Source organism: Cebus imitator, unplaced genomic scaffold (genome assembly GCF_001604975.1).
Source record: "Cebus imitator isolate Cc_AM_T3 unplaced genomic scaffold, Cebus_imitator-1.0 Scaffold495, whole genome shotgun sequence".
Taxonomy (NCBI): domain Eukaryota; kingdom Metazoa; phylum Chordata; class Mammalia; order Primates; family Cebidae; genus Cebus; species Cebus imitator.
In genome coordinates, this window is record NW_016107810.1 from 768,552 (window position 1) to 784,611 (window position 16,060).

General features: G+C 50.6%; 1 protein-coding gene across 1 annotated transcript in view; it reads left to right on the forward strand.

The window, feature by feature from the left end:
• LRRC27 (leucine rich repeat containing 27) overlaps positions 1 to 16,060 on the forward strand; it is a 46,783-nt gene that overhangs the window by 12,358 nt on the left and 18,365 nt on the right. Inside the window, 4 exon segments of the mRNA XM_017513560.2 lie at positions 5,424 to 5,482; positions 7,663 to 7,815; positions 11,305 to 11,677; positions 15,185 to 15,331. Coding sequence (XP_017369049.2) covers positions 5,424 to 5,482; positions 7,663 to 7,815; positions 11,305 to 11,677; positions 15,185 to 15,331 — 732 coding nt within the window.

Here is a 16,060-nt window from a genome sequence, read left to right on the forward strand (position 1 = left end):
TAATCCCAGAGCTTTGGAAGGCCAAGGTAGGCAGATCACCTGAGGGCAGTAGTTCAGGATCAGCCTGGTCAACATGGCAAAACCCCATCTCTACTAAAAATATAAAAATTACCTGGACGTGGTGGCGGGTGCCCGTAACCCCAGCTCCTCAGGAGGCTGAGGCAGGAGAATTGCTTGAACCTAGGGACGGAAGTTGCAGTGAGCCAAGATCATGCCACTCCACTCCAGTCTGGGCTACAGAGTAAGACTCCATCTCAAAAAATAATAATAATAAACCAGCTCCTTTGCTCCTGAGGGCTCCCGTGTAAATTGGTTCTTGGCAAATAATGAGAAATTCTTCTCACTTTGGAAAACTGGGAGCACTTGAGCAAGCCCCGGGTGTCCTGCCTGTTCCCACGTTTCCCTTCCCAGGGTTTCCTGGCATTCCCACGTGTGGGGTGTAATCCTGACCAGGGTGGAAATGCCACACTTCCTTTCCCTCCTCCGCCTGGCCCTTCCCCAGCAGCCGGGACTCTCACTTGGAGACACCCTCCTTTCCTGAGCCCTCTGCTTCTGTGCCCACATCCCCGACACCGTGGCTTTTTCACCTTCTGAAACCATCATCACCCTTACCTCTTTTCCTTTTTTTTTTTTGAGCTGGAGCGCAGTGGCGCAATCTTGGCTCACTGCAACCTCTGCCTCCCGGTTCAAGTGATCTCCTGCCTCGGCCTCCCAGTAACTGGGATTACAGGCACTCGCCACCATGCCTGGCTAATTTTCATACTTTTAGTAGAAATGGGTTTTTACCATTTTGGCCAGGCTGGTCTCAAACTCCTGACCCCAAGCGAATTGCCTGCCTCGGCCTCCCAGAGTGCCGGGATACAGGCATGAGCCACTGCGCCTGGCTGCCCTTACCTCTTTTGATCAGTGCTTCAGTGGCTGCTGGCCCCACAAGGTCATGGGGTGTCCCTTATGCCGTGCTGAGGCGCTGGATCTGAGAAATAAAGAGACAGGACACAGAAGAACTGGAAAAGAACAGCTGGACTCGGGGGGGAGGGGCACGTCACCAATGAGCAGAGACAGGCAAGGCTCGAATGCCCAGAAGCGTCTGTATTTATTAGGTACAAATGGGGGAACAGTCATGAGTGAGATCATCATCTATAGGCTTAGTGATGGGGCATATATAATCACGTAACAAACGAGGGGGCCACCCCATTATGTCACCTGAGCAGAGAGGTGGGCTACGCGCAATAGGGGGCTGTGTACAGAAAAGGGGTCCACCCCCATTAGATCACCGAGGCAAGGAGGCGGGCTGTGTGCAGCAGGTGTCGTGTGCACGACACTTCTTATCTGGGGGCTGGAGACTTCAAAGGATTTCTAATGGAAGGATACTGTAAGCCAGTGCAGTGGGAGCTGACAGACGTGTGCTCTTCTCTAAGATATTTATGGGAGGATGATTTGAGCCAGCACAGAAGCGGGAAAAGACTGACAGGGTGCACAGCCGCCGTGACTGGTCACACCAGGGGGGTTCTTCTCCCTTGGTTATTTGTGGGATCTCAGGCCTGAGGCCGACTTTCCACAGGAACTGGATGCAAGATTCTACAACTCCTTCATCAGGAGGAGAGGCTCCTGCTCCAAGCCTGCCATACGGCGTTTGCCCTTTCAGGCAGGGACGCCACCGCCGGGGTCTTTGGTTCTCGTCCTGGTCTGGCTGTTTTCCCATGTGCTGCTTCTGTTCTGTGACTGCTCCAGGCATTCCTCCCACTACAAACTACTATGTGGTTCTATGGAAGGATTCTATAAATCAGCCCTGAATGTGTCAGTACAGCTCCGACTACAATACCTATATGATTATATAGAAGGATTATACGGAACTAAGTGCATTAGATATAAGTACTATGTATGATTATATAAGCTAGACATATGGAAGCAGTAAGTTATACTTCAGGCACTAATTCTATAAACTGATATGTGATTATATATGAAGGATTATAGAAAGGAAATAGCTGAGTAATAGCACTATAACTAAGATATTCTTCAGGCACTAACTTTGCCCGGGGTTTGCACAGCTCTCCTTCCTTGGTGCCCATGTCGGGGGTTACCCACAGCCCCTCCCCTGAAATGAGTGTGTCTGGACACAGCCCTGAGGTGGGCATGTGCCTGGCAGGTGCAGGCTGGCAGGGAGGCCTGTGTGGTGGGGGAGGACTCTAGAGGGGGTAGTGGGGCTCAGAGACCAGGGTCTCATTGTGGATTTTACAGAAGGGCTTGGGTAGAGAGGGCTGGTGTCAGATTTGGCTTATAGTCGCTCTGTGAGGAGGGGGCTCTAGGGCACGGGTGGGGTGGGACACCAGCTGTGGCCACGGCAGCGGTTCATGCAGGAGGGGCACCCTGGGCATGACTGGCCATGGCAGGGCCTCAGTGGGACTCCAGAGCTTGTGGGACGCGGGTGGATGTGGGGCCACAAGAACAAGAAGGGTGTCCAGGGTACCCCCGGTTCCTACGTGAGGAATTATGTCTCCAAAGAGCCGCGGTGGCTGCTGTGTGTCTGCAGAATTGAGGCTTGCAGGAGGCCCTTCACTTGCCTTGAACTCAGTGGCTTTAAAAATGTTTTATAAGAAGTCAGCATATTTTGCTATACATAGTGGAAGAGAAGGATGCATCATTCATCCTGTGGTCTTCAGGCTCTGTGAGGAAGCTGCTTATCCAGTGATAAGTGGTGTCTCAAGCAGGTGGAGACACACCGGGTGCATCTCCATGGAGCTCCTAGGGACTCTGGGGTCTGCAGGGTGGATCACAAATGGACCTCGAGGAGAAGCGTATTCTGGAGCTCAGCTGGTATATCTGCCACGCCTCGCCAGCTGCCTGTGCGATGGGAGCTGCGTGGGAGCCAGGCGCTCGGGGCAGGTGTCCACCCTGTTCCTCACGGCCTCAGGAGGCGTCTGAGCCTGTGGCTGAGAGCGTTTGGGAAGGATTTCTTCTTCACAAGATCATCATCTTCTGGGTTTAGAATCACTGGGTGCTATTTTATCCACAAATGGTTTTAGCCTTACAGAGTTCTGGAGAGTAAGTGCCACTCAGAGGGTGTAAATGAACTAAGACCTGTTCCCATAACTACTCTTCTTTTCCCTAAAATAAGTATACATTTCTCAAAATTTGAAATTCTTTGATTTTGCCAGTCAAAGCTGCCTAATGTGTTTGAAGATACAGTTTTATTTGTGATCTGTGACCTAGGCTAATATTCAAATTAGATCAGCCGCAGAGCTGAGCCATACTACTCCGAAAGGCAAAGTGATCACGGGCTTATTAAAGCCCTGAACCTCTAGAAACACATAGTTAAAAGGGTGGCAGTGTTAGTGAGCCGCCTTCTCAGTGTCCTGGGTGTGTGAGCTTGTAGTAGAGAGGAGAACGGGGAAGCGTGGACCAGTTCATTACTCCTCAGGCAAAGAAGTCCAACTCAGTATTCACATTTATATGTTCATTTCAAAATCAATGAAGCAAAACAGTCCATGGGTAGGCTTTGGGTTACTGGTAGTAAGCATTTAAGGAATTAACATTTATAAATTTATAACTTTAAGTGTGCTCAGAATATTTTAATGATATTATTACATAAGGTAGAAAAATCCGTTCTGTACTTTCAGGTTAATAGTAAACATGCACCCCCTGCAATCCCCCTCAGGCAAAAACCCCACCCAGCCCCATCCAGCAGCACACAGGTGGGCCAGAACCTTTCTGCTTTGAGGAAGGGCTGCGTTGGAGAAGCTGAGGGCATGTGCTGCCCTCGCTGTCCACCTCAGCACCTGGAGGCCTCTGTTTGCCTTACAGAGAGCAGGCACTGTTCTCGCTGGCTGGTTTTATGTTAGCAAAATTCAGAGGGAGTAAACCAAAAACAGTGAGCTGAACGAACATTGAAATAACCCACTTTTGCACACTTCAAGAAAAGTTTACTTCATAGAGTTTTTTCCTTAAATACTTCAAATAATGGCCGGGTGCGGCGGCTCACACCTGTGATCCCAGAACTTTGGGAGGCCAAGGTGGGCGGACCATGAGGTCAGGAGTTTGAGACCAGCCTGGCCAGCATGGTGAAACCCCGTCTCTACTAAAAGTAAAAATAAAAATTAGCCAGGCATGGTGGCATGCCCCTGTCCCAGCTACTCGGGAGGCTGAGGCAGGAGAATTGCTTGAACCTGGCAGGCGGAGGTTTCAGTGAGCCAAGATTGCGCCAGGAGATCCAGCCTGGGCGACAGAGCAAGCCTCTGTCTCAAAAAAAGAAAAAAACTTCAAATAAGGAAAATCCAAGAAAGTAAGTAGAAAGAAAATTATCTAAACCTTAAGTAATCTGATTTTCCTGTGGGGTTCCAATCAAAAAATTGAACTTAATTTAAATGAGGGCTGAGTGTGATGGCTCATGCCTGTACTCTCAGCACTTTGAGAAGGTGAGGTGGGAGGATTGCTTGAGCCCAGGAGTTCAAAACCAGCTTGGGCAACATAGGAAGACCCCGTGTCTACACAAAATACAAAAATTATCTAGGTATGGTGGCACACATCTTGAGTCTCAGCTGCTGGCAGGGGCTGAGGTTGCAGTGAGCCAAGATTTCGTCACTGCACTCTGGCCCGGGCAACAGGGTGGAGACCTTGTCTCAAAACATAATGTTAGTAATAAAATGTGAAAACCAAGAAGCATAGTACAATAAAAGATACAAGATAGAGTTTAATAGAAAATATAGATTTTTCCATCATTCGACTAGTAAATTTTTACATTCTTCTCTGTCTGTCTGTCTAGGCATCCATGGTATATTTGGGCTGCATTTTGTGAGGACGGTACTAGGTGTTAAACGAAAGCAGGTGCCTTCCAGAAATGCTGCTGTAGCTGTGTTTCTTACGTGGAGGCTTCTCAGAGTCCCCAGTGTACCAATGACCCGTCTCCACGCAGGGCGGGATATGCCACGTAGTGGAAGTCTTTCAAATGTCTTTGGCCTTAAAAAACTTTTTTCACAGAGCATCATAAAACATGGGCATTCCTCACAACACGTTTTAGGAAAGAATGGTTTACAGTGAGGTTATAACTGGAAGGTATGAAAGCCCAAAATAGCGGTTCATAACTGGGGGAGGTTTTGCCCCCAGGAGACTGTTGGCAATGTTTGGAGATATCTGTGGTTGTCACGCGGGGGGTGGGTCAACTGCTGAAGAAAGGCGGGAGGGGAACCCTACGCCACAAAGCACGGGACACCGCCACACCTACGGACTGCCTGGTCCCATGTCCCGGCGGTGCAGGGCTTAGACCTGTGCCTGCCGATGGCAGCAGCCTGCCTGTGTGCCCATTCTTGTAAACTGAAGTGTACCTGTATTGAAGTTGCCCCTGAAAGAGAAGAAAAACGAAGAAACTTGATGAAATGAAGAAATTTAATTCCCTGCTTTTTAAACGTTTTTGTTTGTTTGCTTTAAAGGCATTTGAAAACTTTGCTTTTAGAAAGAAATCCTATCAAAATGTTACCTGTGGAGCTGGGTAAGTGATAAAACAATAAAAAGATGATTTTTAAATGCTATCTTTTGAACTTACCAGACCCTATAATGGAAGTATCAGGCATGACAAAGGAGGCTAAGCTGAATATTTTTAAAATCCTTCCTACCTCTAGGACTAAGATAATGTAGCTCTCAAGAGCTGTTGACACAGCCTGTACTATTCCAATGGAGGTGTGACATGTGAGCCTCGTGCGAAGCACGGTCACAGTGAGGGGCGTTGACGCCAGCTCCCAGCTAAGGAAACCTAGGACCCTGCACACACCTCTGCAGGCCCCACGTGCTGTCTCCACTGCATCTCGCTGGCCTTCCCGGGAAGCTTTACCACTTGAATATGTTCCCAGGCCTTGTCAGGACCACTTGTCTAGACCCCAGAATCTGAACACTCAAAACCAAAGGCATACGCCCACAGACAAATCAAACAGGTGTAGAATATCACAGAAGCAACAGTTTTATGACCTTTAAAATATCTAGCAGAAACAGCATAAATTAGTCTGCCAGTAGCCCAGGCAAAAATGTCTAAAATTCTGCAGGCATTTCTATTATGAAGGTGAAAAGCATTTTGGAGAACTAATTTATGGTTACTCATTAATTTATAGGTCAGCTGCTACCATGTAGACAGTATAAAAACAGAGATAGATACACACGTATACATTAAGATTTTATAGCTTTGATTTTATTTTTAGCCGTGAATCAGGTAAAACTCACTAGTTTAAAAGAACAGCTGAGACCACGCATAGTGGCTCATGCCTGTAATCCCAGCACCTTGGGCACCAAGGCAGGAGGATCCCTTGAGGGCAGGAGTTTGAAACCAGTCTGGGCAACATGGTGAGACCCCATCTCCACAAAAAATAAAATGAAATTAGCCAGGTGCAGTAGTGCATGCCTGTGTTCCTAGGTACGTACTTAGGAGGCTAACTTGAGCCCAGGACTTCAAGGCTGCAGTGAGCTCTGATTCCACCACTGCATTCCCACCTGGACGACAGGGTGAGACCCTCTCTCCAAAAACAAAACAAAACAAAAGAACATTTGGGTTAAATTGTGCCTTGGTAAATGGAATGAGTTATGGCTGGAACCCTTACACAGTTTCAGAGAAAACAGAATAGCAAATTTACATCTCAAAGCACAGAAAGACAATTTAAGCTTTTTAAAGAAGGAGTTTGGGTTCGTTTGAAGACTAAAATGGATGATAAGATAATACAAAGTCATAGGAACTTGCCACAGGATTTTATAAGGAAACCAGTATCATTTTAGATAGGTAGCTTCTAGTTTAGTCTCCGTTTTCCAGCTGGACCACTGAGCTCAGGGCAGAGCCCATTAATGGACAGGGCCAACAAAGCATTTGCAGTTTTTAGAGCCTAAAACTCACCTACCTGAAAAGCAAGCGCAGCTGAAAGGCAGAACGCCTGAATACCCAACATCTAAGCATCTGTCTTTCACACCAAACCCTGGGCCCCTCAAGTTGGCAGATGTCACAGGACTGGGCCCTGCAGTGCTTCCCCAGCGCTCCTCACTCTAAGGACATTGCCCTGAGCCTGCTGAGGGACCCAGCACCCATCAGCCAACTGCCCACCACAGGAGTCTTAGCTCTCAGTGGCCAGCATTTCCACAGCCTCCAAGTGTTCAAATAACTTCCATTTTTAGTGATATTTCACATTTGTGGAGTCCTATATTATATTTTTCTCTAAGCACGATTTTCTTCATTTGCTTGAACATATTTAAATGGCCACTTTGAAGTCTTTGTTAAACCCAACATCGAGGCCTCCTCAAAGACAGTTTCTGTTGTCTGCTGACCTCCTGAGTGTGGGTCACGTTTTCCTTTTCTTTGCATGTCTTATTGTTTTTATGTTGAAAATGAGCATTTTAGATAATATAGCATCATGACTTTGTATTCTGAATCTTACAGAACTGTGAAGGTTGTTGTGGCTGCTTCTGTTTGTTTGGTTTTATTTATTTGTTTTTGGTAATTGTCCTAGTCTTAATCTGTGACATCTGTCTCCTGCAGAGTTACCTTTAAAGCACATCTTTGACATCTGTTAATATCAGTTTACCCCAAATACTGAATAGAATCATTTGTTAAAATGTGAAAACATTTACTATTACTTGTTCCTCATTTTCATTTCAAGAACAGTATATAAATGCTGACAGTTGTTTCCTCCGCCGCAGGGAGTGTACTTACACTGAAAGCCCTGAACTTGAGGCACTGCCCTCTGGAATTCCCTCCACAGCTCATTGTGCATAAGGGATTGGTGGCTATCCAGCACTTCCTGCGGATGTGGGCGGCAGAACACTCTCTCCCCAGAAGTCCAGCTTCTCAAGGTTTGTAGGACAGTGATTTGTGACAAAGCACATTAACGCTGAAGTTACAGCTTTTTAAAATCAGGGCAGAACCTGTCTTCTCTTCAGTAGCGTCCTGAGAACTGCGGGAGCCATGTGTCCTCTGTTGAATTGACATAGCCCACGCTGATCTCTGGGACGACCCAGTCATCTCTCTGTCTTTTCCCCGGTGCTGTAAATCTGGCCACGGATTTACACTGCTGTGCGCATTTATAGATCCCATCTACAATGGGTTTTGGTAGAAGTTTATTGTGACCAATCAAATGAATCAATTATCACCTCCAAGCCACCCAGAGGCAGCTGCTTCAGGAATGACTTGCTGCTCCATTAGACAGTGATTTAAAAATAAGCACAATGAACTATTCCTTCTTTCTATCAAGGTGCAGGAAAATGGCCCCGTAGACACGTTTCATCTAATCACCTTGTTGGTGGGTGCTCACTAACCTGCTCTGTTCTTTCAACATACTGACCAGCCAGGTGTTTTCAGGTGCTCACAATGTGTTCTGGTCGTGAGTAGGCATTGTACTTACACTTGGAAAAAGTAAAGTAAAATTGAGATAAAGGAGAACCGTAATGAAAGCTCGACAAAAAAGTAAAATATTCTGAAATATTTTCAGAATATTTAAATTTTTACTATTTGTGATATACTTTGATACTTAAGAAAAATGCATATGTTTGGAACAATTAGCCAAGATAATTATATATGTGCTGTAATTGAAATGTGTAAATAATTAGGTCTTTGTAAATAACACTTGATCTCGCGCTTTGACCCAGGTGGCCTCTATTTGGAAATTGTTTTAAATGATTAGGAATCAGCAGTTGGCCCTGTGCTTGCTGAGTTTGTAGACATATTTTAACCAGGTCGTGGCAGCCTCCATTGGTGCGTCGCTCTGAAGCTGCCCAGCTCTGGTGCACCCTTGACCCTGACACTGCCAGGACGTCATGATACGAACAGGAAGAGGAAAGTGGGCACTGGGCACCTCGCAGGAGCTGGAGGCAGGTAGCGGAGGCCATGGAGTGGCTGAGGAGAGACAGGACTGGGACCTGGAGATGGCTGAGACAGGGACGGAGGGGCACAACTGTCAGGCACAGCAGAGCCGGCATGCAGGGAGCTCAGGAGACATGGACAGACCCCAGTGGAGGACCAGGATAAAAAAGGGGAGACGTTGAGGGTTCATTCCGATGGAAGGGGACTAAAGGAATAGGAAAATGGATGTGATGGCTTCATCCTGCATTGGATCCTGGGCTGGGAAAAATAGGATAAAGGACACCATTGGAGCAGTTATCCAGGTGTGAGGAAGGCTAGCCAGTGGGTGACAGAGGTCAGCAATGGGACGCGCCTGGTTTTGGTGAATCGCTGTGGTGATGTGGGAGTGTCTCCGTCTGAGGGTGGAGGGGCAGGATGTCTGAAGTTGCCCGGACATCCTGGTAACTGCGCCCCGGAGAGGCGGGGGCAGGTGGGCTCGCGGGCCCAGCCCCAGCAGCAGTGGCTGCAGATGGGGTGCAGGGCCCACCAACTGCTCAGCACTGCTGTTACAACTTTTCTGTAAGTTTGAAATCATTTCAAAATGAAAGTTAAAAATGTTATTAAGTAACTGGTCAAAAATAAATACTGACTCTTTTTTTGATTAGTTTCTATAATGTACATTTTTAGCACTTTGCCCTTTGAATTAACTTTAGAAAATACTGGGCCAGGCGCGGTGGCTCACACCTGTATCCCAGCACTTTTGGAGGCCAAGGCAGGTGGATCACTGGGTCAGGAGATTGAGACCATCCTGGCTAACACAGTGAAACCCTGTCTCTACTGAAAACACAAAAAATTAGCCGGGCATGGTGGCACATGCCTGTAGTCCGAGCTACTCAGGAGGCTGAGGCAGAAGAATCACTTGAACCTGGGAGTCGGAAGTTGCAGTGAGCCGAAATCGTGCCACTGCACTCCAGCCTGGGTGACAGTGAGACTCTGTTCCAAAAAAAAAAAAAAAAAAAAGGTATTTTTGCTGGTATCCCATTCTTCCTGTTTGCTTACATTTTCATGAATTTCAGTTTTGTCACTGGCCCTAAGTCAATTATCCATATGCAGATTGGTCAAATATACATGGTTCTAGTCACTAGTACCCCAGGGGGAATTTTACAACTTCATAGGACGTTTTGAAGCATGTTTCCCCATTTTTTAGAACTTTTCCTTTCAAACCTAAGACCCTGAGCACGTAGCAGTCAGGAACCTGTGGCAGCCAGGGGCGTGACGTCCACGAGACTGTGTCCACTGCAGCGCCCACCTGGGATCTCACTCAGCCTTCCTGAGAGGGGAGACCCCCTCCACATCTCCCTCCTCGCAGGACTCCACCTCCTCCCTCCGGATAAGAAGGAGGGTAAAGAGAGAAAAAATACCAAAGAGCTGGAATCCGTGGTCACGTGACTTGCTGACGCCACTGACCAGGCCATGATGAGGCCCAGGGGCTGGGAAGATGACTCCCTTTTAGGTTCCCAGCATCTCTGCTATCTATAAGCCTTGAGAGTGTTGCAAAGAATGTTATCACTACCAGCCGGAGCCCGGCACTGGGTCACCTCCTCCATGTTTGCACAACCCAGACCCACTCCTGGAAATACCTCTGCCAACTAATGATTTACTGCCTTTGTTTTGTCTCTGTGAGCCCCTCCCCCACCTATTCCCACTCCTGCCACATGGGAACTAGCAAATCAATGAAGTCAAAGATTGTGAGGTCAATTGTCCAGCCAATAGACGGTGACACAGTTTCGCCTCAATTTCCCCTTTAGAGTTACAAGCCTATAAAAGGGAGAGAAGCTGCTTTTCGGTGAGCTTGGTCGTTAAGGCATTATCCGCCGCAGCTCCAAGCTGAATAAAAAGCTGTTTCCTTTCTCAGTTCGGCGTTCGACGGGTTTTATCCGCGCCGCTCCTGCTACATTCCAGTCGTGCTGGGCACGTACGTGCCGGGAGCTGGCCGGTAGGCCCCAGTGGCTCCCCAAGTGCCTGGGCTTCTCCCTGAAGCTATGTTTTGCGAAAGTCATCAAAAGCATCACCAAAGAAGAAACAAGCAGGCATAATGGGCTAAACATGAGTTAGAAATAAAGATGCTAAGTGATCTGAGGGGAAGCAGAAATGTCGATTAAATGTGGCAAGATTGGCCTGTGTACACTTGCAAAAAGTTCCTCTCGTGGTAAGGCCCGTCTGGGAGGGTCAGGTGGGGCCTGTGTCGGAGGGCCAGGCGCAGTCTGGCAATGCTGTTTCCGTTCCCTCCTCGTGGAGCTGCTTTGCTTGCCATTGCAGCCTGGCATGGTGCAGATGGGTTGAACCCTGGTTGGACTGACGGGGAGCGTGAGGGCCACGGGGGATCTGGGCCCCCCACCCCCATCACCTAGGCGGTCTTCCCAGAGGACGCCGGCACTGGCTTGTTGAGTGAGTCAGAGAGGGAAGGTGTTGGTGGCTCCTAAAGCAGTGTCTTACTCTACCAGGGGCTGCGCCGGCTAAAGAGATGACCCTCCACAACCTCCCGAGCCTGGGACTGGAGTTGTCTGCAGACTACGCATCTAATGAAGGAGCTTCGAATGCTGGGGACCCAGAGCAGGCCGTGATGAAAGAGAAAGCTGGCTTTCTCCCGCCCGTGGAAAAGCCCAACCTGAGTGATCTCAGGAAGTCCGCTGACTCCTCAGAGCACTGGCCCAACGAGGAGGAGATCAGGCGCTTTTGGAAGCTGAGGCAGGAAATTGTTGAGCATGCAAAGGCAGGTGGTCCTGGAAATCAGCTCTTACCGAGGGAATTACCTCCCAATCTCAAGGCGGCCTTGAACAGTGAGAAGGAGCCGCCAAAGCCAAGGCACATTTTCAGGTAAAACTAAAAGCAACCAGGGATTTTCTTGATCTTTGCGAATTTATACAGTTATTTTAAATTATCTTTTAAAACATCAGGTCCACCTTTTAAAGTGTCCCTCCACACTGCCACTGTTTACTGTGCGGGGAGTGCTGGCCCCGGGTTTAGGGTGACGAGGACCTGCGTCAGCCCAGAGCGTCTGCGGCAGAGCTCAGGGCATTCAGAGGCCGAGCTGGCTGGGGCTGAGGAAGCACTCGGAAAAGAAACACAGTGACAGTAGGATCTGTGGCCTGTGCTTTCTCCAGAGAGAGCTTCGAGGACGTCCACGTTTAAAGTGGAAAGAGGGGGCATCGGGAAGGAAGAAAGAAAAGTAAAAAGTAAAAGTGGGGGCAGGCAGCGAGCCGAGTGGTCACATTCTTGTGAGGCTTCGATGAGCGCTCACTGAATCCACATTTTACCTGTGAAAAGAGAGGAGTGGGGGGAAAGGTCAGTTCTGCAAAAAATAAAGGGAGCGTGTGCAATCGCAGCTGTCTGGGGAAAGGAAGGGAGCGTGTGCAATCGCAGCTGTCTGGGGAAAAGCAAGGGAGCGTGTGCAATCGCAGCTGTCTGGGGAAAAGGAAGGGAGCGTGTGCAATCGCAGCTGTGTGGGGAAAAGCAAGGGAGCGTGTGCAATCGCAGCTGTCTGCGGAAAAGGAAGGGAGCGTGTGCAATAACTGGGGAAAAGGAAGGGAGCGTGTGCAATCGCAGCTGTTTGCCTGGGGAAAGGAAGGGAGCGTGTGCAACCGCAGCTGTCTGGGGAAAAGGAAGGGAGCGTGTGCAATCGCAGCTGTCTGCCTGGGCAAAGGAAGGGAGCGTGTGCAATCAGAGCTGTCTGGGGAAAAGCAAGGGAGCGTGTGCAATCACAGCTGTCTGTGTGGGGAAAAGGAAGGGAGCGTGTGCAATCGCAGCTCTCTGGAGAAAAGGAAGGCAGTGGTTCTGCCACTCACTTCCTGAGCTAACCTTTATGCTACAAAATAACAATTGGTGAATCTAGATCATGCATTCTCAAGGGGGGATGTCGTCATAGCCAAGGGGACAACAATGGCTTCCTGGGGGTGAAGATGTCTCGGAGGCGGCGGTGGTCTGGGGTCCATCAGGCTCCATGCAGCAGCCAACATGAGCAGGTGCAAGGTGGCACCAAACCTCCCCGGAGGTATCGGCGTGGAGGCCCGAAGCGTTCATGGCCCTGATCTTTCGGCTGTCCTGTAGGTTCCAACGTTCAAAACAAAACAGACCTTGGAAGCCTTAGTCACAAATCAAAGTGTAGGGAGTCCCAGCTGCACACACCGCAGGTCCCCAGCCACAGTGCGGTCTCAGAGGCGCCGACGCGCTCGGGATGTTCTCAGTCCACACCGACACATGGTGAAACAGCAGGAATATGCCGAGGCTGCTACTTAGAAACCTCTTTCCTCCCCTCCTCCCTTCATTTATTTATTTATTGTTAGGAGCTCTAATAGTTAATCCTAGTGAATTGTGGTATGCTTATTCATGGTACTTATAATTTGATAAGTATGTCAGATTTAGATAGGAGACCTTAGCCTTCAGAGACTGTTTGGGGAAGTTGGGGCAGAGAACTGGAGCCTCTGACAGGAGGCCTCGGCCAGGGCCCCTGCCCCGTGGCTGGGTGTGTCCTGAATGTTGTCTTCTCCCTCTGCTGTCTCTGCCCCAGGGTGAGCCCTGGAGAGCCACTCTGCACCTCAGCTTTCCAGCATGGGTGGTTGTGGCGTCACATGCATTATCGGGGCCTCAGTTTCCCCGCTTGGTCGGGTTATCATGGGGTCATGGGTATGAAGGAGAAGCTCTGAGATGATGGCCCTGGTCCGTGCTGGGGGTGGTGGCCCTTCCTGAAGGTCTGGGGCTCCGGAGGCTGGCTTTGCTCCGTGTTCTCTGGCTGGGGAGCACTGGATGTGGTGGGAACAGCAGGTGACTCTCATGGCGCAGGCCTGCCTCTGAGGCTGAGGGCTGGCGTCAAAAACACGTGCAAGAAAAGTGATGTTATGTAAAAATCATAGGTAAATAATACTCTGGTCCTGAAATCCCAGAATTATATTGGGAGGGAATAAGTGCATTCTGAAGTCATCAAACATGGAGCTGGGGTGTGACGAGACATCACTGCTCCAGCCCAATTCTGACATCCTAAAGGCCTTCCCTTGGGGCGGCTCCCCCACACTCCCCTGAGACCACGAGGGGAAACCTGGTGTTCCAGAGAGCCTGGGCCACCTGCCTTTCCAAAAGCGGTAGGGGAAAGACCAGTGCCCAGCACACACCCCAGGTGACCGCTGTCTCAGAGCACAGGCCATGCCTGCCCTTTCTGCTCTGCTGGGAAGTCCCTGCTGTTCCAGTGCAGACAGGGAAGATGAGGGTGGGGGCGTTGTGCAGCGTAGGGGGCGGGCCAGCCTCCTGGGAGGCCGTACAGTCGGGGGTTGGGGGGCCAGCCTCCTGGGAGGTCATGCAGTGGGCGGGGCAGGCCAGCCTCCTGGGAGGCCGTGCAGTCGGGGGGCGGGGAGGGGTTGTGGGCCAGCTTTCTGGGATGTGGCCACCGGGCATGATGCTTGCTTGTGACCTCCCAAGATGTGCTGCTGGTGTCAGGCTTTGTGCCAGGGCAGCTATGAAATGGGATGGGCCTTTCTCCTCTGGGCGGGGTGTTAGGTTTCAGAGGCAAGACCAGGCAGAGCTTCTAGTTGTCTTTCTTAAGCTGTTTTAGTGCAAGGCTCATGGTGAGGAGGTGTCATGTTCTAGAACCTGGCTGGCCCTCAGCCCTGGGTTCAGAGCCTCTATCTCTGGCTTGATTTTCCCCAGCTGTTTTCACTGGGAGGCAACACCAGGGCACACCTGTCAGCCCCCTCTCATGGGCAGAGAGAGGACATCACCAGCACCGTGCGACCCCATGCACCTGGCTGTCCCCTCTGCTGTCCTATGAGCTTCCCTCAAGGGGGACACATTATCTGACCCTGCCTGAATGTGTGTATGGAGGTCAGGCGCTTTCTGATGGCCTTGCCTGCCCCGCCCCCACTCCCATATCACCCAGAAATGGGATTCTGACCTGCAGCACCACCCCGTGCACCTGAACTCCAGGCATGTCGCATCGTCCAGCCATGCAAGCTGCTGGCCGGGCCCCTGTTGCTTCTGCGGGCGTCTCCACCCAGGTCAGATCAAGGTGAAGCACTGGTCTCCAGCAGGTCAGTTGCAGGAGCAAAGGCCGAGCGTCCTTCGCATTTCACAAGCTGATTGTAAAGAGTCCTGGGAAGGCAGCTGGCCGGCAGCGGGCGCGTGGGGACAGGGTCCTGCTGCCATCTGCACACCTGCATAACATGTCCTGAAATCAGCAGTGGAGACTGTGGGCTCTGTGGGCGACTGCAGTTTCTAGTCGTGATCATCGTCCTGATGAGCAGATGACCCGCAGGCCCTCCTTTTCCATCTCGCGTGTTGTATGAGTTACTGTCACAGGGTTTTGTTAAGTATTAGCTAAAAACACTGTAATTTCAGAAGGAAGACGGTCTCCTCCAGGAACATCTTACCCGACCTCTCGTCACCATACCAAACGGCGATCCGAGCACAAAGACTGGAAGAGAGCCGAGCGGCCGCACTCCTAGAGCTCCGGGAGAAGCAGGCTCTGATGGAGCAGCAGAGACGGTGAGTCCCTGCAGGACGGGGGTCCGCACAGCCGGCCCAGTGACCTGGAGCTGCGGCTGGGCTGCGGTTTTATGACCGACCTTGTGGAAGTCTTTAGTTAGTTCTCCCCTCACCAGTGCTGATCCAGAATCCAGCTCTTTCTCACCTGGAAGCCCAGCTGCCCTCGTGGTCGGTGGTGCCACACGTGGCTCGCTGGTTGGCAGCCCTGAGGCCCACGTGTGGGCCGGCGCAGGTGCAGGGCTTGCCGTCCCGTGTCGGTTGTGGCCCTGGCTACCTCACAGCACCCACCATCTTTCTTTAGTGTCCTGTTCTTCCTCAGTCCTTTCCTCCCCACTTTCCCTGCAGCGTCCCAGGCCCTGACGTGGTCATCAGAGAGGCTCATTCTTGTGTTGCCGTGACCGCCACCTTGTGAGGCATGTGGACGCCGTGCTGGCTGTCGTAGTGTCTTCTCTGTCCTCTAGCTCCACTGACCACCTGGCTCCACCCCTCTCTGGGCCCCAGGAGGCCGGCCGCCATGGACCGCAGCCACAGCACCCCTGTGCCCCACGCCTGGTGGTTGGCCTTGGCCAGTGGGGGCCCCCAGCAGGAAGTCAAGGAGGAGAGGGAGCTCGAGGGCCTCGTTCTTACTCACCCAGCCCCTCTGTGAGCTAACCCTAACCCTCACTGCGCGTCCCCCCAGACACCTCCCCTCACTGTGCATCCACCCCAGACACCTCCCCTCACTGCGCG